The 21,195-nt window shown below is 37.5% G+C and overlaps 2 protein-coding genes across 5 annotated transcripts; one reads left to right on the forward strand and one right to left on the reverse strand.

The window, feature by feature from the left end:
• The first annotated feature begins 881 nt into the window (after positions 1-881).
• Positions 882-3,358, forward strand: LOC113725947 (pentatricopeptide repeat-containing protein At2g21090-like). Its single transcript, XM_027249403.2, has 2 exons — positions 882-989; positions 1,195-3,358. The coding sequence occupies exon 2, from the start codon at positions 1,332-1,334 to the stop codon at positions 2,898-2,900; it is 1,569 nt and encodes a 522-aa protein (XP_027105204.2). The 5' UTR covers positions 882-989; positions 1,195-1,331; the 3' UTR covers positions 2,901-3,358.
• Positions 3,330-20,082, reverse strand: LOC113725946 (katanin p80 WD40 repeat-containing subunit B1 homolog KTN80.1). 4 transcript variants are annotated; one of them, XR_003457434.2, is made up of 19 exons: positions 19,522-20,081; positions 19,023-19,153; positions 17,931-18,048; positions 16,637-16,863; positions 16,455-16,557; positions 16,107-16,177; positions 10,170-10,244; positions 9,941-10,084; positions 9,570-9,744; positions 8,569-9,090; positions 7,856-7,912; positions 7,553-7,770; positions 6,260-6,382; positions 5,855-5,929; positions 5,655-5,767; positions 4,624-4,740; positions 4,457-4,525; positions 3,836-4,165; positions 3,330-3,657 (listed from the first exon to the last, which is right to left on the reverse strand). XR_003457434.2 is itself a non-coding variant. In XM_027249400.2 (18 exons), exons 1-18 carry the CDS (start codon positions 19,544-19,546, stop codon positions 4,105-4,107), a joined length of 2,418 nt encoding a protein of 805 aa, XP_027105201.1. In that variant the 5' UTR covers positions 19,547-20,082; the 3' UTR covers positions 3,666-4,104. The 4 variants fall into 4 exon arrangements, 3 of the variants coding, with proteins under 3 accessions (XP_027105201.1, XP_027105199.1, XP_027105203.1); XM_027249400.2 differs by lacking the exon at positions 3,330-3,657 and having other exon boundaries at positions 3,666-4,165; positions 8,569-9,084; positions 19,522-20,082; XM_027249398.2 differs by lacking the exon at positions 3,330-3,657 and having other exon boundaries at positions 3,666-4,165.
• Positions 20,083-21,195: the final 1,113 nt, after the last annotated feature.

Below are 21,195 nucleotides of genomic sequence, written 5' to 3' on the forward strand. Positions count from 1 at the left end.
TCTCAAAATCAAGTAACCCAATTTTTAATTAAGACGGTTGGAATTTCTGCCCTACAATTAATTCTCATAGTCAACTTTTTTTTTAAAAAAAAAAAAACTTTTAAAACTCTTGAAGGACCCCAGAAAAAAAAAAATCGAACTTGCATCTCAAAATTTATTTGCAATGAATGAATTGACCCAAGATTTTTATTAATTTGGCTAATATTCCTCGAAAGTCTCTGTGGAACATTTTGTTCTTTGTTTCTAACTTCATTTTCATTTTGTTAAAACACCCCATAAGCCAATACCTTCGATAGCTCGAATTACAAATACTTACAATCCTTCCTTGATAGTTGCAACTAAAAATAATAATATTTTCAGAAAAGTCTGAATATTAGAATACAAAATTCCTTGACTTACACCTAAATAATAATACTCTGTTTACCACTCTAAACCACCATTTTTAAGGATTTGAACACTAATAGTTGAATGGAATCTTCGAGCCTTGACCTAATACAACTATTATGTCATTGACTTGATATGTCATAATATACTCAATTCTCATAGTATAATAATAATAATAAAAAAAAAAAGAATCTTTCGCATATTAACTGCGTTGATGGTAGTAATCTAATGTTTATTTGGATAGCAAAAAATATAATTAAAATATTGCTCAACGATCGCTTGTCCTTTTCTCTTGCCTCTTGCTATTATTCTTATTATTGTTTAAATTTCTTTCTGACTACGAAATACAAATTTTCATAATTAAAGTACGAAAGAAATTATCATAAGAAATTTAAAAAAAGAATATAATTAACAAATCCTGGCTATGCATTAATTGTTACTAAAAATAACACCTATTTAACCCCAGCCAGACGTAAATTTTAACGACGACTTAATGAGGTGGATAATACTCGTGCCTGTATTCTTGAGGCCTTTATGCGGCGGTCATGTCTTAAAGAAAATGCATTTTTCCTTTGGCTGGCCTCTTTATTCCGTTCCTTTTTTAGGTATCTTCCAGCTTCCAAAACAAGCAGAAAAAAAGACTTTTATATAAAGTGACATCCAAATATATTAGCTATATGTGCTTGTTTCATAGGTTATTTTCATCTCTTACAAGGTTGTATTTTATGCGATTTCAAACATATGTATGTTACTAACTGAAATGAACTCATTCTAGAACAGTAAAAAAAAAAAAAAAATTTCAAATTGCAGGTATATTTTAAGTTGGAGAAACGAGGCAAGTTCAAAATCCGGGTGAGCAGAAGGACGTTTGTTGAAAAGAGAAGGACGATGTCGATTTCACCTTTTCTGTAAAGTTCTATGGACCCTAAGCTGATTTTGTGGATGCCATGTTCGCTCGTACCCTTTCCCGCTACCATTTCTCCACTCGTGCCACACTCAATTTGAATAATACAATCAACGGCTACCTCCGTAACGGAAATTTAAACGCTGCCCGCCAAGTTTTCGATGAAAATCCTGAGTCCAGAAACATTGTCTCCTGGAATTCAATAATTACTGGATACACGAGGCACAACCGTTGGCGACGTGCAGAAGAGTTGTTCGGCCAAATGCCCCAGAGGGACGTTGTTTCATGGAACACCATGCTTTCTGGCTTCCGCCAGGCCAACCACCCAGAAAAATCTTACCAGTATTTCATGAAAATGACTAGGGCCGGCGACAAACCCAATGAACTTACTTTTGCAGTCTTGATTAGCGCATTCTTGAACACGGGTTACAGTTTCTTGACCCCTCAGCTTCACTGTCGAGTGCTTTCTTCGGGATTGAATCTGAATGATTCTCTTGGATCAGCATTGATGAGAGGTTACCTAGATTTGGGCGATCGAGAAGGGTTGTGTCGAGTGTTTGATGAGATTTTGGTGAAAGACGTGGCGCCTTGGAACGTGTTGATTCTTGGTTTTATGGAATTTGGGCTAACAAGTGAAGCTAAGAGGGCATTTTATCTGATGCCCGAGAAGAATGCTTTCTCGTGGAGTACTCTCATTAATGGGTATGTCAAGAATAAGATGCTAAGCGAAGCCCGCTCTGTTTTGGATACGATGAATGAGAATGATGTTGTTTGTTGGACTGCAATGATAAAAGGGTATGTACAGTGGGAAGATTTTTGGGAGGCTTTGGAATTGTTTATCTTGATGCTAAACTCGGGGCCCAGGCCTAATCACTTCACATTCTCATGCGTGCTAGATGCCTGTGCAGGCTGCTCTTCTCTCCTCATAGGCAATCAAGTTCACTCATGTATCCTTAAGGTTGGTACAGTGCTTGATGTCATCTTGTCGACTTCCCTTCTTGACATGTATGCGAAGTGCGGGGATATTGAGGCAGCGTATTATATATTTCAATCCATGTCAGAAAAGAATCTGGTCTCCTGGAATTCTATAATTGGTGGATATGCAAGGCACGGTCTTGCGAAAAGAGCATTGCAAGAATTCGAGAGAATGGTGAAGGAATCAACCAACCCTGATGAAATTACTTTTATTAATGTCCTTTCGGCTTGTGGGCATGGAGGAATGGTTGAAGAGGGTGAACGGATATTTAACTCCATGAATTCAAACTATGGTGTAAAACCAGGGATTCAGCATTTTGCTTGCATAGTGGATTTGTATGGAAAAGCTGGGCAGCTCAAGAAAGCAGAGGAATTTGTTAGGGGAATGCCTTTTGAGCCTGATGTGGTTGTATGGGGGGCATTGCTTGGGGCCTGTGGCCTACATTCTTGTTTGGAAATTGGCGAGTCTGCTGCCAGCAGAATTTATAAATTGGAGCAAGACCATCCTGCTGTGTATGCAATGCTATCCAAGATGCACGGTGAAAATGAAGTATGGAATACCGTAGCTCAGATGAAGAAGATGATAAGAGTTAAGCGTGCTAGGAAACAGAAGGCTGGTAGTTGGATTGAATCTTAAACTTGTCTAGTCTGTCCTTTCACATTTTAATTCCTGGTTATTTGGGTTAATTTCTGGGCATGTTGTGAATCAGTTACAAGGGGATGTGGTAGCTTGAGTTAGGGCTGTGGTTGTGGTTTCAGGGCCTGTCGAGCAGCAGAGGTTTTCACTTAGACGCATCAGATTTCCAGCTCCATCATCTTTTCCAGCTTTAAGATCCCTACTGTTCAACGGAGACAGAACAAAACATTTAATAGCTGATACACATTCTTCAGTTTCCTGGTATTCCATGCAACGCATCCTGAGCCTCAAACCATAATAGTTTTCATCCCTGATGCAAGTATTTCGGGTCAGAAGTCGACGCCTACTGCTTTGGTTTGAACTAGGCATGACATGTTTGTTTGTATTTTTTTGCTAAAGCAAACGCATTGTCCATTGACTCTTGTTAAATGATATGGATGAAAGGGCTTTTCTTCCCATGAATAGTAAACAAGAAACTCCATCCCGTACAACCTCTTCCGCACTACTGGTCTGAGATTGACGGAAATTTTGAAAGAGCAGGTTCCACTAAGTACGAATCTTGGAGACTTTCATACTGTATTAGAGGTGAAAGTTGAAGCCCATTACATTGGCTTGTTTAATTGTCCGTGGGTGATACCAGATTAGCCTAATATTACAAGAGAAATGTCAAAGCAAGCTGGACTTGTAAGGTAGCTGTTTCGGTCCTTTCTTTTAATGTGGAGGGGAGGGACGGTCAGAATCACACTTCCACGCGAGACTACAAGATAGGAAATATATTTCATTGATAAATGGAGGCTGTATACATATCATTAAATATTACAAGCGCATTTACATAAATTGACTTGTAATTACAGGTTAAGTAAGACCACAAGTATACATGTATGTATGCTACAGCTGCAACATCTTCCAAGGCATCACTAAAAGAAATTTACTACCTTTATATTGGGGACTAACACCTTGAACCAGGGATAATGGCTGCAGCTGAACAAAATCCTCCTCAAGCTTTACCGCATGGAGCATCAAGCTTGTATGCATAGCTACCAAAAGGACTCAAAAAAAGGTAGCCAGAGACAGACATCAGCATGACAAAATTGTGATGCATCCCTCGTGTGAAAAGAGGCGGTCTGAAAGAATTTTATCCAAGGGGAAGCAAAAAGCAGTACATTTCCTCTTCATTGAAGTTAATACCACATAGAAAAGTATATTACGGTTCTCGAAGAACAAGGCTTAGTTCATGTGCACATCTTGCCACCACACCACCCCTCCTACAACAAGATCCAGATAAGAACACAGATGAGGAGCTAATGGCTAGGACCAATAATATATGTGATGATAGAGCAGAGACACCACAGGATAAAGGAGGAATATAAACTACATTTAGTGTAAGGAATCCTTACAGAGTTAAAACTTGATAAGGAGGAGAGACACAATCCTTGACAATGTCATGTGGCAAACATTAAGGCAACATTGGCCATATTTTATTACAACAATAAAACAGGGCAGAATTACAACGTGTAACTCCAACAAAGACACAAAGAAAAAGACATAAAACTTACTGAATCAGTGACGGAAGAATTTTCTGAACATTCTGAAGATGGACAAAACACTGTTTGCAGCTTTCACGTCTGTTATCATACAATTCATAAATTAGATGCATGTAATCATGCTCAGTTTTTTCTTGCAAACTGAAGCTCCATTTGACGCATAGGGTCGAGAATTATACCTTTCTTCTGCATGAAGATCAACCCCAACAGCACGAGGTGCTGAAACGGTTGAACGAACTAAAGGTCCGAAGACGGCAATGAGTTTCAAGAGCATCTCCAGAGAAACACTAGCATGCCTAGTAGAAATTACATGTGAATAAGAATATTCAAATTCTCAGCTGCAAAATTTATCAAAATTAGGTAACAAGGACCTATGACTCACCCAGCTAACAAAGGGTCTAGAGATGATTTTAACTAGTAAGAGTGTCTAATGCACCAATTCCAAGAGCAATAACTAAAAAAACAAAAAGAAGCAAAATTCAAGCTTTCTCTAAAATAGGGACAATTGTAATGACAGCAGTTTATTCTCCAATAAAGACATCCTTCCCTCTACATCTTGTCCTACTTAATGTATAAAAGATTCCATTTGTGGAAACCACTCTTCACTATTCCGAGATATTTTAGTGTCAATCACTTTCTCCGGTAGAAATATCAGTTTCTTTTCATTTATCACCTTCCAGAACGCTTATATGTAATCTCTCTTATTTCTTGGGTATTTCTTATATTAACAGCTTAGGAACTAGTTAAAAGAAGAAAATCTGAGTGAATCCCATTCTCAGATCATTGTTTTGCCAACAACCTGCAATATTGTCAACAAAGAGTACTAAGACACTCATTAGCCAGCAGAAGCAGTGCTATATCGTGGACCAGCTCCAAAATTTAGAAATATAAACAGGGCTTCACCCAGCTTAAATGGAAACAGATTGGCATCCAAGTTTTGACATTCTAAGAAACATAGTATAGGGGCTAACTCAACCAAGAAGAGCGTACTACAAGGGAGAAAAATGAACAAGAGAAAAGGAAAATAGAAGCATAGCAAGAAGTTGGACTTTCTACTTTAATGAGACTATCCAGTTTTTAATTGTTGAGAAGCAGATGTAAATGGATTTTGACTAGATAGGCAATTCTAAAGAACAAGAGAATAAATGAGTAAGAACAGACTCAGAAACAAGAGAGTCATTTTATGCCGAAATTTTGCCATTAGACTTACCTATCAATTTTGCTATCCAGTAAGCTTAAAAGCACAGGTAGTAAGCATGAGAAGAGCTCTAAGGTAATAATCTCCATTTTCTCCTTTAGAACACTGACTACATCTGCTTGTACCTGTGCCACAACATACTGGATATGATGCACAAACAGGAGAAAAGTAAGCAGAACACCAAACAGATGATCTATCTGGAGGATACTCACAGAATGATCAGGCAACTTCATCATAGCGTTTATTGCACCTTTAACATCATTGCGTTCCCAAAAATGCCGCACCACCTGCAAAGAAGACAGACCGTAGGTCACTGTCAACTTCAAGAGAATATGATGCTAGATGCAGATTGGAAGCTAATAAAAGGAAGACAAAAGATGTCCAAAAACCAGCATTCTAAAACACTTCAACTTCACCAAAAAACATAAAGCTGACTCCATGTTCTGGAGCACTTAATACAACATCTACCTACCATATGGATATAGTTTAGACCATTTGTCCTCTTCGTGTATACAATGCAACACATGGCCAAGGAGAACAAAAAATGAATTCTATAAATCTAGCTAAACCTCCAAAAACTACAGCAGCATCACATGCAAGTCTACAAAATAACTTACTTGTAACTTTGTCAGGCGTGACCGAAAAATGCTTAATAGCACGTCATGATTTTGCATCAGCGCTTCAATGACATGATTATCATCTGTATCTGGCTCCCTTCCAGCATTTGGTGGATTATAATCCTGCAGACAGCACAATAAAACGATCACAAGTGCTCATAAAAAGCCAACTTGAATGCAGTAGAAGATAATTCTTGAGAATTGCAACTTTTCCAACAACCAAGATAGCAATTCAACTATAAATGGTTAAACAAGCCAGTAACTAAAGCAGCCAAAAATAAAATCTGCCTGAAGTACCCAAAAACGAATCTGATAGAACAGGAGAAATGTCACCCCCAGGATGTGTGTGCGTATGTAACCCACAGAAAGAGAGACATGTCAGCATCATGATATGCCTCTGTGTGTGTGTGTGTGTGTGAGAGAGAGAGAGAGAGAGAGAGAGGTGACAAAACCACTGTTCTAGAAGTCTAGAAGTTGTGATTTCAGCAACATGATTCGTCAATTGCATTTTAACACAAATAGTCCAGACCTTGGCTAACATTAGCTCTCATTTTAACGCAAATAGTGTGTCAATTCCATTTTATCACAGGCCATTAAAATATAATTATGGCACTCAAAAGATGCAACTGTCTCAAATCAATTTTAAGTATTTAGAAAGTAACATAACATGGTGAAAGAAATCATGACACACTTATTAGAATGCCAAAATTGGTGGCGGTGTAAATGTAGCTGTAGCTGTATTGCAGGCGAAAATTGTGTTTAGGTAGATCAGAAAAAAGAAAGAGCTAGCCCACATTCAATAGTAATGCAAAAGCAACTTCAGAGTACTTCTAAAAGCTTATAGCCACATACTCCTGTACCCTGTGTGCCACCTCCAGGCAAAAATGAAATAAAAAAAAATTGAAGCAAAAAGGTTTAAAAACAAATTCTATATTAGCGTATTCGTGTTCGAGGTTTGAAGGAATATCCAGACACAAGAAACGCTACTTTTTCAAGTTGAACGGTACTGTATCAAACAATACTTAAAGTTTTCAAGCATTCATTACACCTACACTTTCAAGACACATGGATTCGATGCAAGTCTTAGCTACACTGAATTTGAAGGGTAGACACATGATAATAACAAAAATATGCACACAAGCTTTTCTTTGTATCCAACTTCTCCTTAAATAACACTTCCTCAAAATATCCAGTCAGTTTCATGTAAAGCTTGATTCCTAACTATCAACATCACAACAAGACTTTTGTCAGCTCAATACTATTTAAAATTACCATATATAAGCACAACCACACCTGCAAAGATGCTTTAGCTGCCTCAGTTATTGAACTAGGACATCTGTCAGGCATTTGAGCTTCTTTGCTACTGAAGTTAGGAGCATTCTCAGGCATTTGAGCTTCTTTGCTACTAAAGTTAGGAGCTTTCTCAGGCGTTTGAGCTTCATTACTACTCAATCCCTCTCTTTTTTCAAATCTCTCAACCAAACTGCGTGTCCTACCTCGCACAACTGCCACTGCACATGTTAAGCACCAAAAAAAATCAATATTTTGCCTCTAGTCTTTTCAAAATGTGATAATGTAACTGGATCAGATAACAACCTCCATTCACAACTCTAATAGGAAAAACCCCTTTGTTGCACTCCTGGGGCTTTTCACCTGAAACACAGGAAATATGTGAAATCAATCATTCTGAGTAATTTTTACATTCCTGTCAGTGGGACAAAAGAAGAATTGTTGGATGATAATCAAATATATCACCATTATCAGAGTTTGATCCTAAGCAGCTCTGATGGGGGACACCAAAATTAAACATAACATCATTCTTTGCTCAGTTTTATGGAGTTAATGGCAGGAATGAATCCCAAAGCCTATTAAACATCAATATTCCATCATGACTTTCAAAACACAGTCTAGGCAAATGAAGAAAAAGCAAATCTGTAAACCAAATAATCAGGCAACAATATTATAGGAAAAAGAGAATTTGTGGGAAAAGTAAGCACTAACCAAGCTTGCACTTCCCCAGAATGGGTACTAGGAAAAGTAGAGCATAATACAGGATCTTAATCTTGCTTTTGCGAGGCATTACTAGGAACTATTTCTTCAGGAATACATATCTATTTCCACATATATGTAAACTAACTGAATTCCACAAAAGACAACCACGTATTATATACAGGGTCTTTGAAGCAATAATGTAAGAACCTTTAGAACAATATAATGAACACAAAAGCAGAAGAGACTATTAAAATAACTATGCACACATCCTGTAACACGATACAAAGTTTACTATATTGAACACAAAAGAACTTCACCATTTTCCTGATTTGACAGTCTTGTCAGCGATGTAGCTTTTTCTAGCTTCTCTCCAACATTCTTGATGCTCAGATCTTCTCCCTCAGAGAATTCCTTCACATTATTGTTGCAAACAAGCTTGCTGTTGAAGTTTGGTTCCGTTTTAGTCTCCACTGCAGTCGTCATACTGCCAAGAGACCTGGTTTCCAATCCATTTGAGATTTTCTCCATATCAGACTTTGTATTTGATGACCTTCGGATATGGGAAGGCTTAAGTGTACCAGTAATGGCCCTACTGCTAGCAAAAGATTCCCTTCTAGAACCAGTCTTATCTTTTGCACCAGGATATTCACGAGGTATCACTGTAGGCACAATGAAGGATTTGGCATCCCCTGACACATTAGTCTTTGCATGCACCCTTACCGCAGAGCCCTGCTTCTGAATTGCCAAAGTCGTAATCTCCTTTGGTTCACAAGGGTCTACAGAATTTGGAGAATTAATAGACCCAACTTTTGTTGAAGTAACAGGCTTACAAGCTTCAGCTTCAAACGCAGTAAATGTTTGTTATTAGCAAGAAGAAGAAAGTGCAAAAGAAAAAAAATTTATTGCACGTGTGTGAGTAGAACATGTATGTATGTCTGTAAGTATAGTCCGTCCACTGACTAACAAAGGAAAACAACCTTGTCTTAGTTTGGAGAAAAGGAGGCTTACGGGAAAAATAACTAATTTGATGCTAAGCCTCTTAGCTAAATAATTGCAATCATACTCTCACTGGCACTATCAACAGAATAATACAGTCATCAAAGCCAAACTATAATGAACAACAGAACCAAGTTCTGCATAATCTCCATGCTTGCAATTGAGCACCAAACTCCAGCCAAAAGAAAAACCCAATCAAACATAACATGGTCAAAGAATATGAACTAGCAATTTCAGATAAAAAAACATCACTCATTTATTAAGCATGAAAATGGATCAAACACAAAATGGTCAGCCATTGTTTGCTGAGAGATCAACTTACTATCCACATAGATATTCTTAATGTCTTTAGAATCAATATCTGGTGACATGCTGCGGAAACTTGAATTGGACCTCCTATGGCTTATGGATTTCTCAGAAGGATTTTCTTGAACTTCATATTTCTGCTCAGGAGGGCCATGCTCAGGTATCGCACCCCCACCATATGGCTCAATAAGCTGACAGGAAAAGTAAACTACCGTATCATTAAAGATCATCTATATACAATATTTAATCCCAAAAAAATGTCAGGTACATAACCCAAAACATAAAGCATGATGTAGCAAATCAGTAACAACCATTGAAATAGAATGGCAGATGATTAGACAAAGTAATTTGTTGAATAGATTAGAACGAAAGAAATAAATTATTTACCGAAATATCAGCTACCCAAACTCCAACAGAGTTCTGAAAATAAGCACCACCCAAGAGTTTACCATCATGGACGCACATATCACCTAGTGTTGACCATCCCATATCAACAGAGTCATGACAAATTACTGGCTCCCATGAATACACCTTGTCAAACCAAAATAAAAAAATGAGAAAAATTTCTTTGCTAACCGTAAAAGATATTAGAAAATTCCACAGGATAGAGCTAAACCTTCAAACTATCATCCAATCCACAGAATAGCGTTCTTCCATCAGGGTGAAACGTTATGGATCGAACTCCAGCAGTCTGAGGGACAAAAGAATTGTTATTTTTTGATTGAAAAAGTACTGTCTCAAGGGTACCACTTCGATTGACATCAAGCATAAATCAAAGGCATGTACACCATCTAACATGAAAAAGAAAAAAGAAAAGAGAAGAGAGATGTAATGGACTACAAGTAAAGAAAAATGGTAGGCAATAATTACAACAGCGTGCCTAAAAAGTTCAATTAATTCTAAGAAGTTGATGCATTTTAGACACATCATGCACTTTTTTCGACCTAAAGAGTACAATGAGAACCATCCCATCAAATTGACCAATTCTTGTTGGCAATTTAGTAATGGTGTTGCTCTTGCCCAAGCAATTTCACATCTAACTGCAATTATACCCAACACAGGATCACTTTCATGCACTCTCAGAAAGGGTCATGGAGTTTATCACTTCAGTTAGGATTGGTAAATTTGTGGCACGTTTTTCAATTACTTCAGCACACCAAATCTAACCACTGAACAAAAACTGGCGGCCCTACCCAACACTTCAATAAGACAAAATCTTAGGAAACTGTAAAGAGGTATCTTGGGAGGAAAACATCTAGTCACCGTATTATGAGTGACCAACTAATATTTATAGGAGTACAAACCTAACGGACTGTTTACAAGAATACCCTTACTAATATATTATCTACAAGAATACTAATATTCTCCTAACACTCCCCCTCAAGTTGGAGCATATATATCATAAGCACCCAACTTGTTACAAAGGTATTTCACCCTAGAGCCCCCTAAACTCTTGGTAAACAAATCAGCCAATTGATCTGCAGACGGTACATGAGATGTCTTGATGATTCCATCAAGTAATTTCTCTCGAATGAAATGACAATCAACTTCAATATGTTTTGTCCTTTCATGAAACACTGGATTAGACGCAATATGGACAGCCGTCTGATTATCACACACTAAATTCATAGGCTGTTTATACTCAAACCCAATTTCAACTAACATGCTTTTCAACCAAACCAACTCACACACAGTGTGAGCCATAGCACGGTATTCAGATTCTGCACTTGATCTGGAGACAACTGTTTGCTTCTTACTCTTCCACGACACTAAATTACCACCAACAAACACACAATATCCTGTGGTCGATCTTCGATCTGAGGCAGAACCGGCCCAATCTGCATCACTATATCCTTCAATATCAGTGTGTCCATGATTTTGATATAGCAACCCTTTTCCAGGAGCACCCTTAAGATACCTGAGAATTCGTATAACAGCATCCCAATGACTAGTACGAGGAGTATCAAGAAATTGACTCACAACACTCACTGCAAATGAAATGTCAGGTCTCGTTACAGTGAGATAATTTAACTTACCCACAAGTTTTCGATATTGCTTAGGATCATCAAGTAATGCTCCTTGATCTCTTGCTAATTTCACATTGGGATCCATAGGAGTATCCACAGGTCGGCAACCTAACATCCCAACTTCACTCAACATATCGAGTACATATTTCCTTTGACATAAATAAATCCCATATTTAGACCGAGCTACCTCAATACCCAGAAAATACTGTAAATGACCTAAATCCTTTGTCTGAAAGTTTGCCTGCAGATTGGATTTAAGTTTCTGGATCCCCACAACATCATCACCTGTAATCACAATATCATCCACATAAACAACTAATAAAATTTTACCAGCATTAGAATGCCCATAAAATACAGAGTGGTCTACTCCACATCTCGTCAGACCGAACTCCATGACCACACTACTAAACCGGCCAAACCAAGCCCTTGGAGACTGTTTCAATCCATATAAGGATTTTTTCAAACAACAAACCAACTGCGAATTCTCCCCCTGAACAACAAATCCAGGAGGTTGTTCCATATATACCTCTTCTTCCAAATCTCCATGCAGAAATGCATTTTTCACATCCAACTGATGCAATGGCCAATTGTAAGTTGCTGCCAAAGAGATAAGAAGGCGAACCGAGGTAATCTTTGCAACAGGAGAAAATGTTTCTAAGTAGTCTACTCCATACACCTGAGTAAATCCTCGAGCTACCAGACGAGCCTTCAATCTATCAATAGAACCATTAGGCTGCACCTTTATAGTGTACACCCATTTACAACCAACAACAGGCTTACCTGAAGGACGAGGGACAAGATCCCAAGTACCATTTTTCTCCAAAGCAAGCATCTCTTCCTGCATAGCTAACCTCCAACCAGGATCATTGAGAGCATGGGTAATAGACTTAGGAATGGATACCGAATCAAGAGATGCAACAAAAGAAGAATATGACAGAGAGAGACGAGAATAAGAGACAAAATTAGAAATAGGATGAGAAGTACAATGTCTCTTACCTTTACGTAAAGCAATAGGAAGATCTGACTCACAAGAGGGCGTCATACCTGGATCTGAAGATTGAGAGTTAATTGGTGAAGTGCGTAGCATATCAGGAGCTTTCTCAACCATGGAACGACGAGAATAAACTTGAAGATTAGGATGAGATAATCGAGTGGTGGAATCTGGTGAACCCGATAACTCAGGTAATAAAGATGAAGGGACTGGTAAAACAGGAGGAGAAAAAGAGGAACACTGGTCTAACTCACAAGACATACCTTGCTTCATAAAATAAGGAGTGGATTCAAAGAAAGTAACATCAGCACAAGTGAAAAAACAATTTAAAACTGGACTGTAACATCTATACCCCTTTTGCGCTCGTGCGTATCCTAAGAAAATACACTTAATGGCACGAGAATCTAATTTATCCACCCCGGGAGCAAGCTGATGAACAAAACACACACAACCAAAAATACGAGGAGGTAATTTAAATATAGGGTCCTGAGGAAAAAGAATGGAGTGAGGTAGTTGGCCTCCAAGAATATCGGATGGCATGCGATTAATTAAATAACATGCAGTTAAAACTGCATCACTCCAAAATTGTTTGGGTACATTCATGTGCAACAAAAGTGTCCGAGCAACTTCGATTAAATGTCCAATTTTTCTTTCAGCAACTCCATTCTGTTGTGGAGTGTGAGGACAAGAGGACTGATGAAGAATACCGGACTTAGTCATAAAGGTATCAAAAGGAGTGGAAAAATATTCTTTCGCATTATCACTGCGAAGTATACGTACAGGCACACCAAATTGAGTCTTTATTTCTGTAACAAATGCACAAAAAATGGAATATAATTCTGAACGATCTTTCATTAAATAAAGCCATGTAACTCTGGAAAAATCATCAACAAAGATTACAAAATATTTAAAACCTAACTTTGAAGTTACTCGACTAGGACCCCAAACATCAGAATGAACTAACAAAAAGGGTTCCGAAACCCGTTTATTGACCCTAGGGACAAAAGAAACACGATGATGCTTTCCTAATTGACAAGACTCACATTCTAATGAAGACAACTGACTCAAGGTAGGGACCAACTTCTTCAAATTTTGTAGAGACGGATGACCCAAACGACAGTGAATTTCAAGAGGAGAAACAGTAGCAGGGCACGCAATCGGACCATTAGAGTTGAGAAAGTAAAGACCATTATGCTCATGTCCTCCACCAATCGTCCTCTTTGTCTTCAAATCCTGAATGACAACAAAATCAGGAGAAAAAATAACTGAACACTGTAGAGATTTAGTAAGCTTACTAACGGACATTAGATTAAAAGGCAAACTGGGAACGTAAAGAACAGAAGGCAGCGGAAGAGATGAGTTAATTTCTACAGTGCCTAGTCCTTTAACTTTAGTTGTAGATCCATCAGCTAAAGTAACATGAGGGAAGGAAGTAGACTCTTGAAAATTAGAAAAATTTCTAGAGGTACCTGACATATGATCAGTAGCTCCGGAATCAATGATCCATGAGTCAAAATTAGATGATGTGGAGAGACAAGCCATAGCATTACCTTTTTGTGCTACAGAAGTAGAGGGAAGAGATGCGTGATTTGCAGTTTGGTACTGCAGAAATTTGATATAATCTTCCTCAGATATGGTAACAGTCTTCTGAGACCCTTGTGCTAAAGAACTTGATTCAGTTTGATCAGTGGTAACCGTATTAACAAACCGAGGTGGTTTTCCATTTAAATCCCAACAAGTATCACGAGTGTGATTCTTTAAACCACAATGATTGCACTCACGGGTGCCTCGACCTCCACGACCCCCACGACCTCTACTTCTTCCTCCACGAGAGCCACGTCCAAAATTAAGTTGCTCTGTCCGATTATTGTTAGCAATTAAAGCAGATTTGTCATTAATTAAAGCACCATCACCCTGTGCATTGTCCTTAGATGCAGAACGTAAGACCCGAGCATACGCCTCTGCAAAGGATGGTAATTGTTCACCTGCTAAAATTTGAGATTTGATTGGTTCAAATTCCGGCTTGAGACCAGCCAGGAATTTGAGCACAAGCATTTGTTCTCTTTGCCTCTGCATAACCTTGATATCACTTGAGAGAGGCATTACAGCATTTAATTCCTCTGAGACTCGCTTAAGATCAGCAAAGTATTCAGTTACTGTCTTGTTATCTTGTTGCAACTGAAAATACTCCAAAGAAATATCAAACATCCGTGAGAGATTACTGCAATATAATAACCGGACATAATCCCAAACTTCTTTTGTTGTCTCACAATGAGAACACATGTAAGCAATTCGTGGCTCCATAGAATTCCATATTGCTCCAAGAATTTGGGCATCCTCTTGAATCCACATTAGTTTCTTGCTATCCTCCGTAGGAGAGTCATCTGTGAGATAACGTTGCTTTCCTAAGCCTGTCAGATAAATCTTAACAGCTTTTGACCACTGTTGATAATTGGTATCATTCAACTTCCAATTTGTGATTTGAGGCATCACCATTGGCATAATATTAGTGGACGTCACAATACTTTTTGATAAACTTTCAGCCATAGCGAATAGCACTTCAAACCCAAGAAAGGGTCAAAACTCGAGACGCGTGAACAGTACGCGTGAACAGTGCCCCGTGAACAGTGCCGCGATGAACAGTGCCGCGTGAACAGTACTTTGCTAGATGTTTAACCTAAACCCTAGGACTCTTGCTCTGATACCATGTAAAGAGGTATCTTGGGAGGAAAACATCTAGTCACCGTATTATGAGTGACCAACTAATATTTATAGGAGTACAAACCTAACGGACTGTTTACAAGAATACCCTTACTAATATATTATCTACAAGAATACTAATATTCTCCTAACAGAAACAAAGCACCAAAAGATGAGCCTGTTCATCAAGTCATTACCAATTTACATGTACAACAGAAACAAAAATAAAGTGCCAACCAGAACTTCATGAGGAAAGGGATATAACAGCCAGAACTATGGCTGAGAACCTCTGGTCACTACAGATATTTAGAATGAACATGTACACACCCATTATGAGTCATATAAGCATCTGCCTTTCTATAAATCCAAGGGTGTCAGCAATCATTTAATTTGGTTGACTATCATAAAATGTCAACCGAAGCATAATACTCTTCATAAAGTACTCTCCTATTCTGCTGCCAAATCATTAATTATTCCAGAAACTGAGATATGAAGTCAAGAAGCAGATGATCAGAGGCCTTAGACCTGGTTCTTGAAGCAATTTCTGCTTTAAGTGCTGCAGGAAACTGAGAGAAAAAGCTAAGGGTAGCCAAAAATAGAGGAACCCAAGGAGACAAGTAACAATAGTTCTAACATATTATTCAGCATTTTTATGAGTAAATAAACCCTCTCATGTTCCTCTCTTGTTTTCTTCTTAGATAAATTAAAGTTTTCAGTCCTATAGTATCATAAATGATAATAGTTCCAAGGACACCAGACAGAAAAACATGGAAAAATAACAAGGTGCTAAATAAGTGAGGCAAGAATATCTGTCACTGCAAAAATGCAAGCTTACCTCACGCCTGGCAGACCCAATCATTTCAAAAGTTTCCAAATCCCAAAACTTAACAGTTCGATCCGCTGAGCCTGAATATATTATACTACTAGTTAAACAATACTATGCAAATAATGGCCAAAAAAAAAGGCAATTCAATTCAATCAAGGCCCAAACTTATCACAAATAGGATAAATTGCAAAATCCATATAAAGCAAATAAAGGGCTGACAAGTAAGACGATGGTCTACCTGCCTCAAATGATTGCAAGATATATGTCCTCATAGAAATATAGATATAACTTAGGAAACTTTTAGACAAAACATAGAAGAACAATTTCTTCCAAGACATGCATGCTGTACATGTTCACCTGTAGCCAGAAGAAATTCAAGTGGATGGAAGTCTATTGATCGGATATGTCCCTCATGAAACTTGAAATCATGCAAGAGTTTTCCAGCTGTCAGGTCCCATATCTGACCGAAAGTAAAGAATTCATGACCAAGCAAAAGATAAAGACAGCAGATACAACCTGTAAAAAAGCTTTAGTCATACCTTTACAACATTATCAAATCCACCAGAAACCACCCATCGGCCATCAGGAGTAAACCTTATAGTGCTAATTCCTCGAGTATGACCCTTATATGTATGAATGCATCCTTTCTTTCTGATATCCCATATCTTTAGATTAGTGTCCATGGAACCCGATGCAAAAAATTCACCAAATGGATGGAATTCCACAGCAGTGCAATAGGATCTGTGTCCAGAAAGAGTGCGAACCACTACACTTCAAGAATATTAGTAACTAAATTAGAGACCAAGCTACATATATTTAAGACACTTAAAATAAGCAAGACCGACAACAGGATAATAGTTCTAGCAAAATAATTAAATATCTAAAACTATGAAGCTGCAAACAACTTATTACAACTGCTTTCTATGCGTCACTAGTTACTCTACCACACCAAAATGGAACAGATGCCCATCTTTATGGTCACAGAAATTTATCAGCAGATCTCAAGGCAGCATGCTGGTTATTGCCCATATTGTTTCGGCTAAAGACCAGCATGACTGCACTTCAGAGTCCACTAGATTGGTAGCTGCCGGTCTTTCTGATAAGTACATTTCCAGAAAAATGAGCCGGTTGTGTATCCATGCATTCATTTCTGGCTATAGCAACACAAAATCCTTCTTGAACACTTATGGAGCGCAATACCAGATGCTACAAGGCATATGGGAACAATCTGGAAAAAAGCATAAAATGCAATATGGATGGCAGGAGACATTACAATCAGACATCAAGTATTTTTAGGGTGATGTGCCAAGGCTTTCATGTCAAGCAAGTGGCTTGTTTTCTCTCCAGACATGTAAATCAGTAGCCTGTTTGTCATTTTTTTAGTTGACAATAAATGGTGCTGGGTTTACATGTTTGAAGTTCAATTCTGAAAACATCATTAATTAGGTTTCTTGAGTATTGCAACAGCAAGAAATGGGAAACACCATCTTCAATGACGAGGATGATATTTTTAGTCAAACAATTACTAATGGTAACCATAAGTATTTGAAGTTCAATTTGAAAAGCATCATTAATTAGGTCTCTTGAGTATTATGACAGCAATAAATAGGATTCCTAGATCAACAAACCACTTCATAAAACACGATCTGAAGGAGTTAATGAAATACTACTAAATCTAGATTAGGTCACAAGGTTAAAAATTCCATCTTTGCTAGCTCAAATACAAGAACCAAGTTGAGTCCACTAGCACAGAAAATAACTAGCCAATCCACTAATTACTCAACAGATGCAAACTTAGGGTAAAAAGCAAGCTAGAAAAGGTAATCAACATACTCTTTGTTTCTTCAAGGTCCCACAATTTAATTACACCAGATGATGCTCCGGCAACCACCAAGATCTCCGAAGAATCAAAAGCTACAGATTCAACTGGACTTGAGTGACCAGAAAGACACTGCATGGTTTAGGAAGAGTATAACTTCAACTAATTGTACACAATAATTTAAGAGATAAAGAAACTATACAATGACTACATTCAACAGGCGGAATCCAAACTAGACTAATCCACCCATCTTTTCACATAACGCTATAAGTTGAATACTTCTAAAAACAACAAACAGAAAGGAATACTGAAAAAGCTGCATCATGTGATAATATTAGGCGAAATGAAGCAACATAGACATAGAGCATTAATTAAGCCTGAGAGGAATATTCCTAGTAGACAATGCAAAGAAGATGATCATGCATAGAGCAACTCCAGCGGGCAATGTTAATTTTCATTTGCCAATTCAATGATTACAGAACACAAAGCACATAGCGCACACATCACCAACAATTCCAAAGCAGCTAGCACTTGAAGTTACCGCTTGAGTAAAGTACTACAGACCAACAACATCTCCTTCTTCTGAAACAGAAAGACGCATGCATATCTGATTTTATTCCAACCTCATGTCAGACATCCTATGAACTAAGTAAAAGACTACAAATTTTCTTACTGCTGAATCATAGTATGTGACACCCAGTATGAAGCATAAATAGATCACATGACACAAGATATCACAAGCAAGAGTCATAAAATGATTGCAAATGAGTATGTTCTGTACGTGACTATAAGAATCTGAAAACTACAACTACATATAGTACACGTAGTGACAAATATAAATGACCTTTCAACTTAATAACGCACCAAAAGTTATACAAAAACATCGGCATAAGCGCCTTTTTCCACAGAAAAAGGTTGAAAAGGGGGCCTGATTCGGCTCCAATATCAGTCAATAGGTATTCAAGACATGAACTTGGAAGAAACTTATCTTTTCAGAGCTCATTTTTGTTTCATATTCGCAACATGATACAATCCCTATTAGCTGTTCAGGTCTCATTCTAAAGAAACTGCAAGTACACTTTGTAAAAAGCGAGTCTTGAACTAACCGATAAAGGTGCAGGATTGCCAATTGACCAAAGATTGACCACTTGATCATCTCCACCTGTTATAAATTGCCGAAAGTTCTTCTTCCCAATCCTTAAACAATTTACATTCCCCGAATGCGCCACAAACTCCTCTTTTTAATCATTTTAGTCAAGAACATACAACTTACCAAATAAAATAAAATAAAATCCAAAAGATCTCTGGCTTAACTTAGAGTCATGTATTCTCATTAAAAATTAATCTGCTATAGCTAACTTCTAATTCTAGAAAAGAAAATTTTTCAAAAAAAAGAGCGATTAAACTGAAAAAAAAAAAAATCGTAGCTAATAAAGAAAATGTAGCACACAGCATTAAACAAAATTGGTGAACTTTACTATTAACTTACTTGAGATTAAAAAGGAACTAAAAAAACCCTAAAAACACAGCGAATTTAGGAATAAAGCTAAAAGTAGACGTCATCCACGCTCGAAAATATATAAGCCAAAAAACAAAAAAGGATACGCAATTTATATCCGCGCTTGGCCATTTCTCGGAGGACGACGAGATCGGTGACCGAAACGGCGTCGTCGTGCACGCCACTGTTGCTGCTGCTACAGCTGATGAAGAGCTGAATTTAGTCGGTGCGGCGGAGATTGGGGGAGAAGGGAAAAGTATATATACGAAACTTACACGTAACGTGTATGTATACAAGTATATATACTCCCTAGAATTTTAGAGCTGATTTATTACTGAAATCCTAACAGGAAAAGTGATGAAAATTCAAAACAGGTTATTGCAGAGAAAGTTTCAGCTTCAGAACACGGCAAAAGACTAGAAAGAACGTGGACCTCCTCCTCAAGGAACAAAATGTAGGGGGAAGAAAAACGAAGGAATAATTAAAAAAATATATTCTGGTTTTAATTTATTCTTGAGGAGGAGCGGTGCCAGTGAATATATACTATTTATTTTGTCATATTATCATTTAATTTTGTAGAGAAGGTGGGAAAGAGAGAGGAGTAGAACTGTGTGTGTGTGTGTGTGTGTGTGTGTGTGTGTGTGTTCAGACAATGATTGATGGGGGCGGGAGCACATTGTCGACTGTTTTTGTTTTTACTGCGAGTCTGGGCAAAAAGATGTGGTGCTCGGAGGAATGGGATGAATTCCTCCGAGCAGATTTGGTAGAGATCTTTTTTACCGCATCGATGAAAATGGCACTTTGAATTTGATGCTTGAATAAGAGGTAAAGGGCAAATATAACGGGAAGAACGGTAAATTTTTTTTTTTCTTCAGAACAGTTTTTGAGCATCACTTTTTAATCCTTTTTTTCTTTTCTTTTTTTTTTGGTCAAAATATTAGCATGTTTGGATGGGAGATTATTTGAGATATTTTTTTTAAAAAAATTAATGTAACACTATTTGATATGATATATGTAAGATAAAAAAGTGGTTAAAAATGTGTTTATGATTAAAGTAGATAAATTTGTGAAAATAATTTGCTATCCAAACATATTAATTGGCTAATTCTTTGAAAAATACCAGATAAATTTTGTGATTTTTTACACAATTTACTTGATTTGGTGAGTAACATTTTTCAAAATACCTCTGTTTAATTAATCAACTAAGAGTCAAATCGGGTTTAAGCGATGGTTTCATCACGGAAGTTCTCAATTAAAACTGCAAAATAAGTTCATGTTTTAATTGGCTAAAAACAAAAGTTTGAAAGTAAATCGGTACTAGTAAATCGGAAAGGTACAAAGAAGGATAAGAGGGTAAAATATATATATATATATCCTATCCTAAACTACATAAATCCTAAACTACAGCTACAGTCAATTGTCCCGGTTTCGCTGTGATTTCGCAGCTGATTTCGTCCTTTTTGGTCTTTTCACAGGCTCCGTGCAGCGGCTTTCCTTCCTGTTCCGCTTGTCCTCATTTCTTTTTTTGTTGCTTTGTTCCCATTGTACCCTTTCTCTTGGTTCGTTTGTAATTTGCCAATCAATTTTGTCCTTTTGTTTCTTCAATCTTTTCCTCCCATCGCTTTGCTATCTTCAAGCCGTGTATATTGACCAATGTATTTTTATGTTTACAATTTTACCACTTTTTTATATTTATTCGCTTACTTATTAACTTTCTCTAAAAACGTGTATATTAACAAACATATTAAATATCAAAAAAATATGCAGGTTGCTATATACAC

The sequence above is a fragment of the Coffea arabica genome, chromosome 2c, assembly GCF_036785885.1.
Source record: "Coffea arabica cultivar ET-39 chromosome 2c, Coffea Arabica ET-39 HiFi, whole genome shotgun sequence".
Lineage (NCBI taxonomy): Eukaryota > Viridiplantae > Streptophyta > Magnoliopsida > Gentianales > Rubiaceae > Coffea > Coffea arabica.

What these genes read in the sequence shown, in the direction of transcription:
- LOC113725947 (XM_027249403.2), top strand. Translation starts at nt 1,332, where the DNA reads ATGTTCGCTCGTACCCTTTCCCGCTACCATTTCTCCACTCGTGCCACA.
- LOC113725946 (XM_027249398.2), bottom strand. Translation starts at nt 19,546, where the DNA reads ATGGCCAAGCGCGGATATAAATTGC. An exon ending in CAAGCGCGGATATAAATTGC is followed by an intron (nt 19,154 to 19,521) that starts GTATCCTTTTTT and finishes ATGATTAAAAAG; the next exon opens with AGGAGTTTGTGGCGCATTCG. An exon ending in TTGGGTCTGCCAGGCGTGAG is followed by an intron (nt 10,245 to 16,106) that starts GTAAGCTTGCAT and finishes TTTGTCCCTCAG; the next exon opens with ACTGCTGGAGTTCGATCCAT.